General features: G+C 33.3%; 1 protein-coding gene and 1 pseudogene across 2 annotated transcripts; both read left to right on the top strand.

Annotated features, from left to right (window-relative positions):
* Nucleotides 1-4,340: 4,340 nt before the first annotated feature.
* LOC107765360 (ATP-dependent Clp protease proteolytic subunit 4, chloroplastic) lies at nucleotides 4,341-11,947 on the top strand. Of its 2 annotated transcripts, XR_012705806.1 has the most exons (4): nucleotides 4,341-4,922; nucleotides 8,437-8,932; nucleotides 10,738-10,819; nucleotides 11,601-11,947. XR_012705806.1 is itself a non-coding variant. In XM_016583999.2 (3 exons), the coding sequence occupies exons 1-2, from the start codon at nucleotides 4,462-4,464 to the stop codon at nucleotides 8,918-8,920; spliced, it is 945 nt and encodes a 314-aa protein (XP_016439485.1). In that variant the 5' UTR covers nucleotides 4,342-4,461; the 3' UTR covers nucleotides 8,921-8,932; nucleotides 11,601-11,947. The 2 variants fall into 2 exon arrangements, 1 of the variants encoding a protein (XP_016439485.1); XM_016583999.2 differs by lacking the exon at nucleotides 10,738-10,819 and having other exon boundaries at nucleotides 4,342-4,922.
* Nucleotides 11,948-15,661: 3,714 nt separating this feature from the next.
* Nucleotides 15,662-15,770, top strand: LOC142177716 (U6 spliceosomal RNA; annotated as a pseudogene).
* Nucleotides 15,771-18,625: the final 2,855 nt, after the last annotated feature.

Here is an 18,625-nt window from a genome sequence, read left to right as displayed (position 1 = left end):
AATACTTTTCAAAATAAACTTATTTTAGAAGCTTGGCCAAATAAGTTATAAGGTGAATGGGAAAATATGTGGTTAGATCTATATTTTCAAAATCTATATATATATATATATATATATATACACAGTCAGACCTCTCTATAATAACATCTCTATATAACAGTCATTTACTATAAAAGCCAAGTTTTCCTCAGAACCGATTTTTAAGGTTATATTTTACCTCTCTATAATAACTTTTTACCTATAACAGCAACATCCATATTTATAACAGAACACTCTTTGTAAAAATTTTCCTCTATAACAACCATAAGAAGCTTCAAGATTACTAGTAATAATTCTAAAATATGCACACAATCTTTTCCATTAAACAAAGTTTTTATCCTGCATAAGATAAAAGATTTGAAGATTTGCACATGATATCTTTTTCATTGGACAAATTTCAAAAAATATTTAGATAGAAAATTTAACTATTAAGCTCTTGGAGTTTATTCAAGGGAAAGCTATTGGATACCTTTTTGCTGAAAATTTGGATACGAATCTTCACCAATTCAAATGTTATATCGCTAGTAAGAGAATGAAATCTATGAAACAAACTACAAGTATAAAGTTCTTCCATCAATCTTGAAATATTTTATTTTTTTAGCCAACTTTAAAATATTTGCCTTAGAGTTTTAATCATTATACTTTTAGTTACGAATTTATTAATAATGTATTAGCTTTCTTCAATATTTAAATAGTGAAATATGCATATCTTTTGAGATTTTAAATTTGAATAATTTTTTTTATCTTTTATATGTAATATTAAAAAAGGAAAAAATATTGATTTTTGGATAATTTTTATCTATAACATCCAAAATATATTTAAACGCCAAATGTTGTTATAGGTGTATAACAGTCATTCACTATAAAAGCCAAAACATTTCGCAAAAAACGAGTATTATAGAAAGGATTGACTGTACTATATTAAAAGTATGAAACCCCTTAGCGAAATGCCGTTCGCCTACTTTACCCCTTAAAAATAGATTTTATTGTTGAATAAAGTTATAATTTAAGTTAATTCCCTAATATTTAAGTCTTTAAAATTAACTAGGATTTAGTTTTTAAATTTCTCCTTATTAAACTAGGTAAGAGGTACTAATATTTAGAATTCTAAAATCAATTAAATTTTTATCTTATAAATCAAACCATTTATTTATGAGTTATCCATTCATAAGACTACACCGGTTTCTTAAAGTTAGTTGGTTCATGTTTTGAAGACCGTAAAATACTTTGTACACTAACGAAGAAAGACTTGGTGCAAGAACTAAGAATATTTTTTTTATTTCTCGCTCAATGTCTGTTACCCGCATTGCAACTCGATTATATCCAAATTTGGGCCGCCTAAGGGCCTATTCGATTCATCTATCTTTTTGAATCTAAATAATACAATTGGATTTACTTTGCAAGTTCTTTTTAGTTTATTATTATTATTAAGAAATAGACTACTTTTGATAAGCCACTTTTTGATTTCTTTTGAAATTCTTCAAAATAATTTTATTTTTTCTTTTAAAACTTTTAGAGTTATAAATATTTTTTTTTAAAAATTCAAATCTATTTCGAGTTCCTTAAAAAAAGGCTCAGAAAAGGAAGGATGTTTTCGGGGGAGAAACAAAGGGAGCTAAAGAATAGCATGGGCGAATTAATTCAAGATCTTATTTTGACAAATTTAACCTTTAGGTTTTTACTAGTGAAATCATTATACTTTTAAAATTGTGAGTTCAAATTAGGCACGTACATAAATTTAATAAAGCAACTCAAAGTTTTATTCAATATACACATTTCTCCCAAATTAAATATTTAAACTGTTAAATGTACGTGAATATATATAATTATTTTCTTGAAAAATATACTTTTACCATTAAAATGATGTTCACGTTTTGATTATATGTTTAACCAATTTTGACCATCTAAAATTTATGCATAATTTGAAAATTTTAAAGCCAAAATTTATAATAATGCGGGAGAAAATTGTTAGTTGCCACTAATATTTTTTATTTACTTATAAATATTTCAACAAATGATAACTTCCTACATTTTTTTATACTTTGTTATAAAATATTAACTAAATATTAGTCATTTTTAAAATTTATATGTCACTTATAAATTTTTTTAGGAGCTATAGGCCAACCTAGGGGCGGATTTATGCATAAAATATGGGGCATGTAAACATATGATTTCTTTGTCAAACTAGATATTTTATGTACAAATTCTCTAGAATTGGTGTAATATTATCGGTTGACACCCATACTCCAAAAATGGTAAATAGTGCACTTGGTTCAAAGCTTAATTTACCTTGAGGAACAAGGATAGAATTTCACTAAGTACTTTTTTCTCAATTCTTTAGTAGTGCACCCATGTCATATATTCACTTCTGGCCAACCTCGTTATTCTTATATCAATAAAAGACCAAAAAATTTAGTTTTTCAATTTGTATTATCAGACAAATCATCCGATAAATATTTTTTAAATTACTGTTTTCGATATTAGAATACAAAAATAACATAAATTTTCATAAGATATTCCTATAAAACTCTTAGGACTTTCATGTGGCGGAATTTTATTCTTTATTGAGCTAGCTAAATAAGAATTTATAAACATATTTGTAAAAACTTATACTTTTTTGTTTTATTTTAAACTCAAACACATCGTTTAATACTAATGTAATTGTTTAAAAATTATTTATTTGGTGACACGAGGAACACGCACAAAACGCCCACCCTGGTATTAAAAAAAGGCACACATTGCTCCGCAAAAGGGACACTCGGTATTTTTTTTTTAGATCACATCAATGTTATTCTTTAGCTTATTTCTTATTTTTTTTTCCTTATTTGGTTTATAAACTGTAGGGATGATCAATGAAATATGAACTTTTAAAAAGTTTTGATTTGGTTTTCCGGATTATAGTTCGATGTTCGGATTTAATTATTGCAAAATTCATATTTAGATTTCGGGATGAAAAATTTTATATTTGAAAATTTAATTTTTTTATATCTTATATTTGTGTCCTAGGCTTGACCATTGAACCAGACTATTTATGTTTAAATGAGGAAATACTTACAATAACTTTTGTTTGTTTTAGAGCTAAACTTGTTATGAATGACGGTGAATTTATTATATTATACCCTTTATGATATTAACAATTTGTATTTGTATTTATAAATACAAATTTTTTATATGATTATGTTGGAAGAGGGAGAATAAAAGCAATATAATTTGACATGAATATCTTTTGGAGGTCCTTTTTAAGAAGAAATCCAATTTGTTAGCTGAAATGAAAAATAATCAAATCAATTAATTCGAAATGGAACTCTAAAAAATAAACGAAATTACTTATTTGACTTGAATTTGGTCTGTAATATAGAATGGAGATTCGCCGAAAACCACCAAATTGCAAGTGAAAATAACACTGCTTAGCCAGTTTTTGGACTGGTAATCGAAATATAGACAGCGTTTGTAAAGTTATTGAAAAATAGTCCTTATTTTATGCGGAGATAACATTCGGACAAAAGTAACTTTAAAAATTCGAAATAGCCAGATTTGCTACTGGCAATTGAAAAATAGTCATATTTTTAAAAAGTAATCGAAATTTACCCATTTTTTCATATAATGATAAAATCTGAATAAAAACACCCTTGAAAATTTGAAAAATTCCAGCATAATATGTTAAAGTTCAAATTTTTTACATATGAGATTCCAGCATAATGTGCTGGAGTTCCAACATAATATGCTGAAAGTTTGTATGCATGAGCTCCAAAATTCAGTATATTATGCTAGAACTTTTTGTGTTTCAGCTAAAATAATAGCTATTTTTAATGACTTCACAAACGTTAGCTATTTTTTCATTATCGGTTCAAAATCTGGCTAGCCCATGCTATTTTCATTTTTTTTTCAATTGTAATTTAAAAGCCCGTTTGAATTAGCTGATTGTAAATTGCTGATAGGCTTGAAGTGCTGAAAATTATTTTTAAGTACTGAAACTTATTTTTTAATTAAATATTTACGTGTTTGGATAGACGTGCTGAAACTGATAATAAACGCCTGATTGGTCTGACAGAAAAGTGCTTATAAGTTGTGTTCTTTTATTAAAATGACTAAAATACCCTTAATTTTTTGATAAAAGATTATAAATTAAAAAATTTCTTTGTAAAGAAAAATGATGAATAACGAGTATAGAACAAAGAGAAAGTCCGAAAATTTATTTTGAGAAAAATATTTTGTGAATTAAAATTATTATTAAGGATAAACTATAAACTTTAGTAAAACAAAAAATGCTAAGTTAAAAGTCTAAAACCTTAACCAAACACCCGGCCATATCCGACCCAAAACAATAAACAGTCTTTTCTTCTGTGCTCAACTCAGTGAAAAGCATCTCCCCTTTCCTCATCCCCTTACCCCAAACAATTCTCCTCTCTTCCTCCTTTAGCCATGGACTCTCTCACTCTCTCTACTTCCCTATCTCCTCACTGTTCCTCCCTCAATCTCCGACATGGAAGCTCTATTCCTAAGCTCTCGCCAACTTTTTGCCCTTACCCATCTCGCAAAACCCCCTTAACATCTCTCAAGTCCTCACTTACTTCTTCTCACCAACAACCCGCTTCAAAAACCCCCTTCTCAGATTCCCTAATTCTAAACCCCAATTTTGAAACCGGTGAGGATGATAAGTTGTCGTTGTTACTTGCGTCGGCCCCACAAACGCCGGATACGGCTATGCGCGGCGCTGAAGCCGACGCAATGGGGCTTTTGTTTAGGGAGAGGATTGTTTTCTTGGGTAGTCAAATTGATGACTTTATTGCTGATGCTATTATTAGCCAGCTTTTGTTGTTGGATGCTATGGATTCCTCTAAAGATATTAGGCTCTTTATTAATTCCCCTGGTGGCTCCCTCAGGTATCTCTTTACTTATCAGTATTTGCCCCATAATATGTTATTTTTAAGTACTGTTTTAGTTCTTAACATAGCTATTTTTTCTTTGTTTGAATTTCTTTCTTGAACATTATTTGCTACCAACGAAGAAAAGAAAATTGGTAGCTAAAGATTGGATTTTTAATGTTAGAATTTATGTTTGAAAATTGAGAATCCTACTTTTAGTTGGATTGTGATACCTTTGTCCTATAAGACGATATATTCTTCTTTTTACTATTTTAATTATTATCATGGCTAATGTTTCTTTATTTAAATTTGCTTTTTGAACATTATTTGTTACCAATGAAAAAGGAAAATTGATTAGCTAAAGATAGGACTTTTAATTTAGAATTTATGTAAGAAAGTAAAGATCCTAGCTTTAGTTGGATTGTGACACCTTTGTTCTATGAGACCATATATTGGGTATTGGAATGAAATGAGTCCAATGGATGATCGGTATAGTCGAGCCCAACTAGTTCGGGACTGAGGTGTAGATTTGTACTAGTAGTCAATGTCATTTCTTAGATTGTGAATTTTGAAGTGCAAAAGAGGTGATATACACTCAAAGGAATGCACTTATGGACCTAAAGCTGTTGACTCGAATCTAGCTTGTGGGGAAAGGATAAGAAATCATTCACTGTTTCTGCTTCATGTCAATTCTATTACATCTTAAAGCCGTTGCATCTGGAGCTGGGATTAGATTAAGAGTTGAAGGTTAGATTAAGAATTGAAGAGAAGCAAAACTTCATGTTAACTGGTTTAACTTAGTCTGGAGACTTTAAAATGTGTTGAGGACTTTATCAAAATAAAAATGTCTGAAGGAATTTATTTGTTGAATAGGAGTGGACTAAGTGGTTCATACCAGAATTCTACGGGATGATAATGAGTGTTGCCAAGGATGAAAGAAATATGCAGGGATCACACTTAAATTGGGAGAGCTAGTGTACTGCATAAAGCTCAGTACGATGTGATAATGCACTTTCTTTTAACCTCGAGGTAGAGGTGTTTCCAGCCTTTATAATATTAGAATCAGTTCGGATATAAGTTTACAAGATTGAACCTGTATGTTGTATGTGTTTTCCATCTTCAAGTGTAGAGTATCACATTAGGAAGAGAAAAAAGAAATGATCCCAGAATTTGAACGACGGCAATTATTATGCCTCAATATCAAACTAGTTAGAGGTCGGCTATATGAATCCTGTATATCCATTTCACTCTATTTAGGCCCATTTCATTTCAACTCACTTAATTTGTCTTTCAACTTAAATTAGGTATTCTCTAATGTTTTTGAATCTCGCAGTTATCCTTCACCTAGAAATCTCTACACGAACTAAAATTAAACCCTAGCAGCATTCAGACGTAACATAAGAGTACCTACACGGCCAAGACTTAATCTTAACTACTTGATATTATTTTGGAGCCAACAAAATTATTTATTTGCCAAATTGGATGACTAGATACCATGGGTTATAATTCACAAGATTCTTGAGTTCATTGAAAGAGCACTAGGGCGTGTGTCACTGTGATGTTGCTCTAGAGAGCCTACCCTTGATTAAGGGAGAAAAGATAATAGCCTTTCTTATTTTAACAAGCAGGGGATTGATAGAGAAATTAATTATAGTGTCTATATGATCTACTCTTTGGTGTCTAGAGAAATTTTCGTTAGGACTGTTGAGCTGAGTGTGCATTTAAACTCCTTTTCATTTGCATACGTTTTGTCAGTTTTTAGAGAGGAGATATGTTGTATCTAATGGGCATTGTACACTCTTTTCCTGCTTTTTTTTAAAACTTATTTTGTCAAAAACCAATGATGTAGTGGCTCTTAGGGCTTAGTTCAAGTAGCAAATGTTGAGGAACGTGTGACTTAGGTCGCATGTTGAGCCCTGCACCATGCGAACTAAGCCTGGTATTTAAGTGGAGAAGGGTGGAGGGATGTGCCCATTATCCCGGAGTTTCAAAGGCTACGGTTGGTCCTAAGGGTTGGCCCCAGATGGATTTCTCGGTCGACGGCAATGATGTAGGGCCTCCTTTTTTGTTCTTCTTGACCTTATCTGCAAACCATGTGTCTAATAGCCTCTGTGCTCCCCTCGATGTTTTGGATAGCGGCGACAAATAGCGACGAGGTCCCGCTTCACTGAGGCGAGAGTCGCGCTACGAAGCACTGACCTTTTTGATGTGAAGTGACAATTTATACAAAAACATAAAATATTATATACATATAACTAAAAACTCAATAACAATAATATATTAATATCAATTCAAAAATTAAAGACTCAATAGATAGTCATAGTAGATTCATAAACTAAAGTCTAATAGTCTAAAATAAGCAACATCTATTCTTCTTCAAGATTTTCAAATTCTACAACTTCATGAATGTTAGCATTATATTGGCTATCATCTTCTTCATTTATTACTATCGGATGACGCCATTTCAATGCTGTTTTATAGAAAAAAAATTATCAAGTCAATATGCAATTAATTCTACTCTATTAGACTATAAGTCTATAATTGAAAAAACAGAGCAAACAAAAGAAAGGGCTACTGCCTCTGCTCTGCCTCTGCTTCTGGTCGAAAAACAGAACCAAAAAAAAATAAACAGAGCTCTGGTAGAAAAACAGAGCAAAGAAAGAAGAAGAAAAACAAAGCAAAGAAAGAAGAAAAACAGAGCAAAGAAAGAAGAAAGAGCTGATCACTGAAGAAAAAAGAAAGAAGAAGACAACAATGGTGAAGTCGACCAGAGCGAAGAAAAAAAGAAAAAGACAGCTGAAATAGTAAAAGAAGAAAGTAGAAGAAGAAGAAAAAAAAAGAAAGTAACATACCCGAGTTAGTGTGCTGATGGCTGATGATGGAAGAAGAAGAAGAAGATGAAGCCCTAAATTTTCTGCTGAGAAATGGTCGCTGCTCGTCGTTGAAAGAGAAGAAGTGAAACCCAAGCCCTAATTTTGTGTGTTAATCTAAGTTGCTGCCTTTTCTTCCGTTTTTTCAAATAGCGTCGCCTCGCAGCGCCTCTCGCTACACAGGCAGAGGCGCTCGCCTTTTCTGATTCGCAACGCAACAGACCAAAAAACCATAGCTGCCTCGCCTCGCGTCGCCACACGCTATCAGCGACGTAGCGCTCGCTATTTACTACACTGGCTCCCCCATTATGTGAAGTTCATTTGTCCTCTTTGGAGTTTGACTGTTCATTTTAGTTGATAACTGAGAGTTTATTTGTTACTGCATACAAACAATTAGTTCTCCACTCGCTGTATTTCAGATTCAGGTCCAACATTCTGAATCTTCAATGCTGAAAGCTGTTTTTGAACGTGTTATATATTCTTTAAGCCCATGCATCAAAATTTAGATTTTCAATTTGCAAATTTCACTCTTTTCTGCGGCACATGTTTAGCTTAGCTTGTTTCCACATGTTCATGGTGTTTTGTTTGTAAAATATGTCGAATTTTCCGTAGAAATATTTTCACTCTTTCTCTCTTCTGATGTGCCTATGTTTGTTTACCAGCGCAACAATGGCTATCTTTGACGTTGTGAAGTTGGTGAGGGCCGATGTATCCACAGTTGCACTTGGCATTGCAGCTTCCACAGCTTCAATAATCCTTGGTGGTGGTACCAAAGGAAAGCGCTTTGCAATGCCTAATGCTCGAATTATGATACATCAACCACTTGGGGGTGCAAGCGGTCAAGCAATAGATGTGGAAATTCAAGCCCGAGAAATAATGCATAACAAGGACAATGTCACCAAAATCATTTCCAATTGCACTGGTCGATCATATGAACAAGTTCAGAAAGATATTGATAGAGACCGTTACATGTCTCCTATTGAAGCTGTAGAATATGGGCTAATTGATGGTGTTATTGATAGAGATAGCATCATTCCACTTGAACCAGTTCCTGAAAGGGTTAAGTCTACATTGAATTATCAGGAAATCAGCAAAGATCCTAAGAAATTTTTGAACCCAGAAATCCCTGATGATGAAATATATTAGCTGGTGCAACAGGTACCTCCCCTATTTTCTGTCTATGTTCCATCTTCTTGATAGCTTATGAGTGGAGTCACAGAATTTGATCATAGCTACCTTGCAGTCAACTCCTAAGAGCTGATTGTCATTATATTTGAGTCAGGTTACATCAAAGAAATGATTGGATTGAGTACGGCTCTTGTTAGGAATCTGTGTTTACCTTTTTTTTTTTTAAAAAATAAAAGTTATAATGAGTACTATTTACTTATACAGGTAACTAGCTTTAACAATTTGCTTGATGGGCAACGTCTGTTCCTCGCAGTAAAATCCAATACAGGATAGAGTGTGTTTGAGGCATTTTCTGTTGACATGTAGCAGATTGATTGAGAAACCACAGTTTGGCAAGATTTAGATGTTTAAATAGGCAAAAACATAAAAAAGTAGCTTAAGGGGGAAGAGTTTTGTATGTTGCTCATCCTTATAATAAGAAGCTTATAAATGGGGTGCATATTAGAATTAGCAAATAAAATGTGAGGAAAAAAGAAGAAGAAAAAAAGCTAATACTGCAAAATCTGTGCAGTGATCTACTCTTTTGTATTTTTCCAAGGAATAATAGACTAAGAAAAATCTAAAAAAGGAATATTTTACAATCGCCAAAATAAGGTAATTAATAGAAAAAAGTAATTATTCCATTACCATTTACCAAGTATTAGATTTGAACTAGATGGTAAAGAAATATCAACGTGTAAAGTTTGTGACGAAAATCAGCCAGCTGGTGTTTTCCTGTAGACTTGGGAAAGTGGATTAAATTTATACTGAAGGAAAGAAAGAGAATTAGTATATTTATGCATCTTAACTGATGGTGATACTTGTAAGTGGAGAGCCTACTTTTCCTGATTAAAAAAAGTTGGACAGCCTACTATTAGTATATGCAGCTAGGCTGATCTTTTGCTTGTTCTTTTTCAATCTAAGAATGACTTAAAGAAAAAAATCTATGCCTTTTGCAAGGGTTGATTAAACTTTTGATGCAGACTTTATTTGTTATATGTCTATTGAATGGATATTGTTTGTTGTTGAAAAAGTCCTAAGGAGTTCTGTAAATTAGCAGATGTTTTAATTGAATCTGATGTTGAAGGTAGAAAATATTCTTGGGACTCATGCAAGGATCAAGAAGATGATGTTGTACAGTATGCCTTGAATTTTTATTTTAGAAGCAACTGTGTCTGGGAGAATGGGGAAAACCAAAAAATAGAAAAGGAAGTAGAAAAAGTCGAAAAAGGGAGAAAATATTAAAGAAGGGTTGATGTTAGTTCAGAACCTTTACTTGCTCAATCCCTTAGTCCAACCCCTGACCATGATGAAGCAAACATAATGTTTTCTCTTTTTGATCTAGAGAACTCAAAATTTTCTTCCATTAAAAGCGAATTGAAATCCTGTTGATTCTAATTTCAGCAAAGACTCCATTGATCTCATTAACATTGTTAGCCATTTGACTGGCCATTAGAGCTGTTGTTTGATCTGAGTGAGATTGACCATTTAATCCCCCAAATTTCTTTTTGGAATTAAACTTCGTTTGAAATGGTTTTATGTGAATTGATATCTAATGATGGGATTTTGGACTTTCTAGAAAGAAAAGATGAATGGATTTGGAAGTGAAAAAGGCTACTCTGTTTTATGGGATTGATTCTGGAAAGAGGTAGACTGACCACACTGTGCACCAGCATTCACTGCATGCAACATTTAGTTATGACATAGCAAATTGGCTGTTGTCCCTAAGCAGTGCACCTACAGAACTTTAACCTCTATTATGTGTGGTTGATTGTGTACTTTTTGGGTTGATGTAGGGGCATGTAGTTGCACAGCAGAACATGGATGTACTTATTCTGATATAGCGAAAACTAAGTTCCTGAGGTCCTTTAAGTAAAGGTATATGGGGCAACAGGATTCATTTCGTTAAGTTTTTGAAGTAACTCAAGAATACTGATAAAGGAAGCATCGAGAAATTCAGCGTGCTGCAACTTGAAGCATCTTATACCCATCTTTTCATAGTTTGATGTTCGTTCCTCTTAATATGTAGTGCTCCTTATTTGCCTGGTGACACACATTGTGGCTAAAACCAAAAAGAGGGGGAAAATTTATCCCCAGAAAAATAAGGAGTGAAGTTTGATCTTTTTGATGATTTTGAAATTCTATCGCCACCTTTTCAGTATAGGTAAATGGAATATATGTTGCGAAGATTTGCATCTGGTTCCAGGATAGCAACAACCTAATATGGGGTGATAAAAGAGGCAGGCAGTACTGATAAGCTCGGAGTCTCGGACAAAGGAGTAACTCTTTTGTTGGTTTAAACTAGTCACTTGTATGATCTTGTTCTGATCAATTATTAAAGCTGGTCTGCAATACTAAGAAAATTGAGAATTTTGAAGTAATGATTATTTGATGTGTTGGTTAGACGCAGAAATGGAGTTGCATCTGAATTCTGATATGACACATGGATACATTGGCCAGGGAACATAATTAGTTTCACAATTTTACCCATCAAAACAAAGATGTGCGTGTATTACGCGGTTGTGTGATCAAAATGATACCTGCATTGGCAATCTCCTTATTTGCTTCCCCTTTCCTTTTTTGAAAGTCGCAATCTGCTTATTTGCTGAAATGATTTTTCAGAGTTATTACCTTTTAACTGATGCACATGTTTTATCAGGGATGGTGGCTCTTAGCTAAGAGGGCATACCCGAACATGCAGCATTATTCTCATCATCTTGGATATTCTTTGTTGTATAACTTGCTAGCAGTGGCATTGCGACCATTCAATAACTTTGGATTTGAAGCTATGGCTGGAATGAATTGCACTGAGCTTGATATTAAAGCCATGCTTGGCATTTGTTATACCCTTCAATTTCTGCTTAGTGACTAGTTTGTTTCATAGTTTTTTTCCCCTTCTTCCTCCTTTTTGTTTATTTTTGCAAGAGTTGGGTGGTGATGGAGGAGGGTTTAATACTATTGTAATGGCATTTAATGTATTTCTCAAACTCATTTCTGCTCTTCTAATCTGCTGCAATTTCCTCTGTGAAAATGTTTAGCTCTTTGATTCTGGCAGAATTTTTTGACACAATATTGTTATCTTGTTTATTCTCATGCACGAGGCAGAGAGTAAAGATTAATGCAGAAACTGGAACTCTCGTGCTACATTTTTTGTTTCGTCATTAAACCTGCCTAAATATGTAGTAGTAAAATTAATGAAGATGAGAGATAGTGCGTCTTCTCAAATATTTGTTGCTTGATCATGAATTCATGACTGTGTTCAGTTGTACATTCAAAACCAAAATATTGGAGTTACAAATAAATCAAGAAAACCATCGATACTTGCTCACCTAGTGCTTCCTAAAGCTGCCTTTCTTTGGTTACGCCTATTCAAAAACTCATTTGTTGTCCTTGTTTCCTCTTCTATTTTGGTGTATACACGCATGTTCAAACTTTTATTAATATTCACCCCTTGCAAAATCTTATACCAGTAGAATTGTTGTATATTTACTATGTGTCTTAATATGCACTGCTATCACTAACTCATAATTAATTAATACATATTCTCCTCACTTCAATTTATAACTTAAGTTATGATAAATTAATATAATTTCACTCATAAAATAAAATTCCCTTCTAGCCCTATAATTCATCAAAACAAAAAAGTAACGCTTCTATAGCTTTCTTTGGGCTCCTTTACATATGAACGAACTGTTTCAATTTTCATTACCTACAAATTATATAATTTATAAATTTACTATTAAAAAAATGATTATAGTAATATATTGAAGCTCATCTAAAATTATCAATAAGCTGATGTAAATTTTCGAAAATCGTAGATGTGCTCCACTAATAATTAAATTGAAAAATAGAAAATATCATAATTCATGACGTCGAGGGGGCCGAAGTGCAAATTAGTGACAACTGGAGGCTCTAAACTTAAACACCAAAAAACCCCCCAAAAAAGAAGAAAAAAACGAAAAAAGGGAAACCTACCAAAACCCCAGTAAAACCCCATGTCCCAATAACAAGAACTTGAAGCTGAAAACCTCCCTTTTAAATGCTCAGATATCATCCCTTCCTTTCGCCCCAAGGGAAAAAATCTCAGCTCCAATAAATGGCAAAAATTCAGGATTTTACTCAATCCCATGGCACTTTCATCAAAGGTACCTCCTTTTCTTCTCAAACCCTTTTCAAGACTCTATTTTTATCGCACATATTCTCAATCAAATCCCCTAATCAATCAAATTACTTCAGCATTTCACCAAGATGATATTTTTCAATTGCCTGAACCTCGTACACTGTCCAATTTACAACCAACTCATGTTGAACCAATTCTTTATAATCTTAGCTCAAAACCCTTTTCGGCAATTAGGTTCTTTGAGTGGTCTGAAAATGTTATTGGGCTTAATCACACACTTGAATCTTATGCTTGCCTTGCTCATTTGCTTCTCTTTAAGCGTATGTTTGATCCTGCAAGATGGGTTTTTGGTAAAATGGTTGAGAAGTTTGGGTATTTTGATTGTGTTTCTGTGTTTGAGAAGGGGTTTAGGAATTACGAGTCGAATAGGAGTACTGTTTATAGCTTTTTTCTTGAGAATTATTGTAGGATTGGGGAGATTGATGTATCCGTTGAGTTGTTTTTTCAAATGTGTGAAATGAGTGTTCCATTGTCACAATATGCAATGTTGAGGTTTCTACGTTGTTTGGTCGATTCGAGGTGTGTTAATCTTGTTTTGGATGTTTATGGAATCATGAGAAGTCGATTTAGTAAAGAGCAGACGCATGGTGTTGACGTGTATAGTTTCGTGATGAATGGTTTTGTAAAGATTGGTGAGGTTCGACTGAGTTTAGACTTCCATAAGGAACTGATTAAGAGAGGGTTTTCATTGGATATTGTTGCATGTAATAAGATTTTGAAGGGTCTTTACGAGAGTAAGTGTACAGATGATATGTTTAAATTCTTCTTATTGATGTTAGAGGAAGGTCCAATGCCAAGTGTTGTGACGTTTAGCACATTAATAAACAGTTACTGTAAGGAGGGAAGATTAGAAGAGGCATTCAGGCTTTATGTTCTTATGATAGCAAGGGGTATAGATCCTGATCTAATTGTTTACAGTATTCTGATTGATGGTCTGTTTAAGGCCGGGAAGTTAGGGGAGGGAGGTCAGCTACTTTCAGCAGCTTTAGATAAAGGCATTAAGTTAGATGCAGTTATTTTAAGTTCTATAATAGATGCATATATCCAAAATGGAGAAGTAGCAAAAGGTGTTCAGACTTTCAAGAGAATGTTAAAGGAAAGAGTCCTGCCAACTACAGTTACGTATGGCATCCTTGTGAATGGCTTATGTCAAAAGGATCGGCTTCTTGAAGCTCTTGGTATGTTTTGTCAAATGTTGAAACATGGTATTGAACCATCTCTATTGATGTACAACAGTCTTATAGATGGTTTCTGCAAGGCTGGGAAGCTGAAAGATGGGTTTGGTTTGTACAAGGAGATGCTTATGAAGGGAAACATTCCTGATGTTGTGGTTTACAATGTGATTATAAATGCTCTTTGCAAACAGGGCTGGATGTGTGCTGCCATGAGATTCTTTTACCAAGCTATTAAAAGTGGTATAAGTCCAAATATTTATATTTTTAACACATTAATTGACGGATTTTGCAGATTGAGACAAGTTAATAACATGGTAAACGTATACATGCAAATGGGTGCTTGGAATATATTACCCGATGTAGTTACTCATACAGTAGTTATCAAAGGCATCTGTGAGCAAGGGAGATGTGATGAAGCCCTTGCATTTTTCTTCCAGATGCTCAAAAAGGGTTTTCTTCCTGATGTTATTACATATTGCATTCTCATCGATGGGCTTTGCAAATGGAACAATCTAACTGCTGGACTGCAGGTTTTTGAGCTGATGACGAGGACTGGTATAAATCCTGATATAGCCTTGTACAATGTTCTCATTAATGCATTTTTCAAGGAAAGTCAGTTAAAAAATGCTCTGGTACTGTTCAACGAGGTCTTAGAGTGTGGGCCACCGCCTGATATTGTGACATACAACACTATGATCTGCGGTTACTGCTCCATGAAGATGTTGAATAATGCCATTCAACTTTATGAAGAGATGAAACACGAACCAATTGGGTACAACACTATCTCCATGACCATTTTGATTGACGCATTCTGCAAAGAAGGTAGAATGGATGATGCAATGTCACTATTCTCTGAAATGCTGGAGAAAGGTCCATCTCCTAATGTCGTCACGTACAGCTGTTTGATTGATGGCTACTATAAATCCTCTTGCATGGAAACTGCTTTTGACTTTCTCGAAGAGATGCTCAGGAATAATGTATCTCCAAATATTGTGAGTTATAGCATCCTGATTGATGGTCTTTGCAAAAGGGGGATGATTGAAGATGCATCTCTAGTGTTTAATTCTATGTTAAGCACTCATATATTACCTGATGTTGTAACATATGGGATTTTGATTCATGGTTACTGCAAGGTTGGAAAATTAGTGGATGCCGTGTCCTTGTATAACCACATGCTAGAAGCTGGAGTTATGTCAGATGGTTTTATACAAAGGATACTGACAGAATATAATCTTCAAAATGATCATACAGATAAACTGAATACGCAATTGAAGGAGGTGCAAGAGAGGGATTCCCTTCAATAGCTTCGTAGAAGTATTTGAATAGTGGAGAGGTGCAGTGTATTGTTTTTGCACGCTGCTCTTGCTCCAAATATCCCTTTGGGGATCTGTTAAAATTAGAACGATACAGAGAACATTAGCATGACCTCCGCGCAAGGATGATACACACAAACCGAGAAATGCAGATTAGGAAAATGCAGCTATGTGAAGTCTGCTTTGATCCATTATTTTATTAACACAAAATTTTAGCGTCATAGATATGCATATGATGCATCTGTATAAATTAGGAAAATCTGTATAGAGGTGATGAATTGCAGATTCTAGAAGTTTTATATACTAGTGTACATAATACCACATGAAGTTAATTCATCCCTTTTCTTGCAAATGCAAGGCTACAGTTTTTGGTGCTAGTATAGCACTCGACTGAGCAATTTAAGTTTCTAATCAGTCCATTGCCTTAGTATTTTCTGATTTGTGAACGGATTCTGTTCAAGAGTTGGTTGATCGGTCTCCTTTCCTCTGCTTTCTTATATGCTGTAGTACTTATTTTTATATTAATTGCCTTACGAAGTGTGAATGGTGCGTATTGTCCTCCTTCCCCTGTTCATGAAATATCATGTTGTCAACTTTGATGTAAGTTGCATCTGTTATTTTAGGAAGGTACAACTCTAAAATCAACAGAGCAAGTCAGTGTTAGCAGGAGAACAACAATCAAGGTTGTTATTTCTATTTTCAAAGTAGCACGCTTGAAGATGGTAATCAGTCTATTTGTGTAGTGTCTAATCCTGGCATTTGTATCTTGTAACACAAAAGAGAACAATATGGAAAATAGTAACAGAAGAGATAACAGGAATAAAGTTTTAGGATGAGTGCTGGATCAAACTCCTGGCCTCAGACATATTCAGAGACCCTTTTTGGGGATTGATATGGTTGGAAAACATGTTCAGGGTAATTGTAAAGTTAGGGGAAAATAGGAGATAAAAGATGTGTATTAAGTTTTGACTTCCATTATTAGAAGGTTTACTATAGGTCCAATATTTATTAGGAGGAGTCTTTCGGTCTCGAACTTTTAGTGCTAGAAAACTAAGTAGTTTTTGTAATATTGGATTGAGACGAGCTTTAAATGATTAGTGAGAATTCAACACTGTTCTCTTTCTGTAGATCTAGTCACCACTCACTAGGCATGCAAACATACTCCAAAGTCATTTTCTAGTATCAACTAAATGATTTTGTTTTAATGTGTCCACAGTGAAAAGCTAACTCACATGGAGAAGCTACTCAGTCAACACCCTTCCAATGCTAGTCAAATGATGCTTGTAAAAACGTCCTTACAACGCATAATCTGAGATCTCTGATTAAAGGCATAGAGATCGAGCAGTGCTAAAACTAGAGCTAATGTTAGTTTTCTATAGTTGTACTTGTACTATTACATAAGAGATTTTTTCGGAGTCCTCTCCCCTGAAATAATAGCTTGCCGCCCTTCCAAAAGATACTCCACAGGATTTGACCCAAACAAAAAAGAGAGAGATATTCCACAGGAACACTAAACAATTCATTATTGCCGGTTAATCTTTAAATGTATATTCAATTAACTTTGACTCAAAAAAATGTTACAAATCAAGGAATTATAAACACTACACAAGTGATTCGGCATATTCTTCTTGCCCCTTTATTAAAATAGGCTAACTTGCTAAACACTGACGTATGAAGTATGGAGCTCTAGCTCTTGCTATAAGAATATTTGGTGCACCTTTTGTACGATGACGTTGTGTAACATTATATAACTATTAAAAAAATATTTAAGTGCTAACCTATTGTATTAGACTTAATAATGACTCTCTTCATTTTTATATGTCACTATAAATATCTTTTTTCTTTGATTCTTTTTCCAAATATTTTCTAATTATTTCTAACTATGAAACTTGTTGGTTATTTCAATCTTATTAAAGTTCGTTGAAGTTGAACTCTAATTAAGAAAAAATAAATGAATTAACTTTTCATTGTGAATGGATGTCTACTTTACTCTGGTCCTATTTTATTGTGTGGATACAATACACTAGTCTCCCCTGACTTATAGATATTCATTTCCAGCACCAAATATTACAGCATTCTTATATAAAATTAGTATTACATAATGATTCGGACGTCCAACTACTTATTAATTTAACAACATTGCAAAAGTGCACTCTTGGACGTTTCCTCTAGCATTAATAAGAATAATATTTACAATTATTCCTTCAAAAGTCATATATCTGACGTCCAGTCAAACATCTTTTATGTATTTCTTCTTTCTTAAAGGACAAATTGCTAGTCATGGACTCATGGGTATTAAATTTCTGTTCTGGACCGTTAAAAATATAAATGTTGAAAATATTCTTATGCCTTACTCATGAGGCCATTAAAGTAATAATTTAACTTTGTCCATTATAATCACTAGAAAATAAGTGGATTAGGTAAATAATTTTTCTATTGAGCAGCGACATGATACAAGTATATAACGTCTTCTTCAACAAGGTGACTCGGAAAATAACAAAGTAAATTTTGGATAAACGACTATTACAAAGTAAGAATATAAACTTTATTTTTTCTTGGTTGGGATATTATTTATGTTGATGAAATAAATGTTCATATTTATTATAGAAACAATTATGGGGAAGTACCTCACTTGTACTTCCTCAACCAATTTTAGCCTATATTCTTCTTCTTTTTAACAAAAAATCTAATTAGCATATTTTGTATATAATTTGAAACTTCTTTTCACCTATTAACATGGTATTAAGAAGATATGTGTTAGAAAATAATTTGAAAGTGATATTCATGTTAATAATCATGAATTTAAATATTGTTGGGTGAATTAAGGTGAAAAGTTAAAAACTCCATTGTTGGAATTTTTAAGAGTTTGAAAACTCATAAATGGATTTTTGTGATTTGTTGAAATATTTGACAAATAGATGATTGAGGCTTGTTGGGATATCATTTTGATGTTGTGGTTGAAATTTAAAGCTATTTCGTGAAAATTTGAGCTACTTGGTGATGTTTTTCGTGAGTA

This window comes from Nicotiana tabacum, chromosome 23, assembly GCF_000715075.1.
Source record: "Nicotiana tabacum cultivar K326 chromosome 23, ASM71507v2, whole genome shotgun sequence".
Lineage (NCBI taxonomy): Eukaryota > Viridiplantae > Streptophyta > Magnoliopsida > Solanales > Solanaceae > Nicotiana > Nicotiana tabacum.
This window is presented reverse-complemented; position numbering and strand designations above follow the sequence as displayed.

Coding starts and splice junctions, on each gene's coding strand:
- LOC107765360 (XM_016583999.2), top strand. CDS start 4,462: ATGGACTCTCTCACTCTCTCTACTTCCCTATCTCCTCACTGTTCCTCC. Junction 4,923..8,436: donor TCCCCTGGTGGCTCCCTCAG/GTATCTCTTTAC, acceptor TTTGTTTACCAG/CGCAACAATGGCTATCTTTG.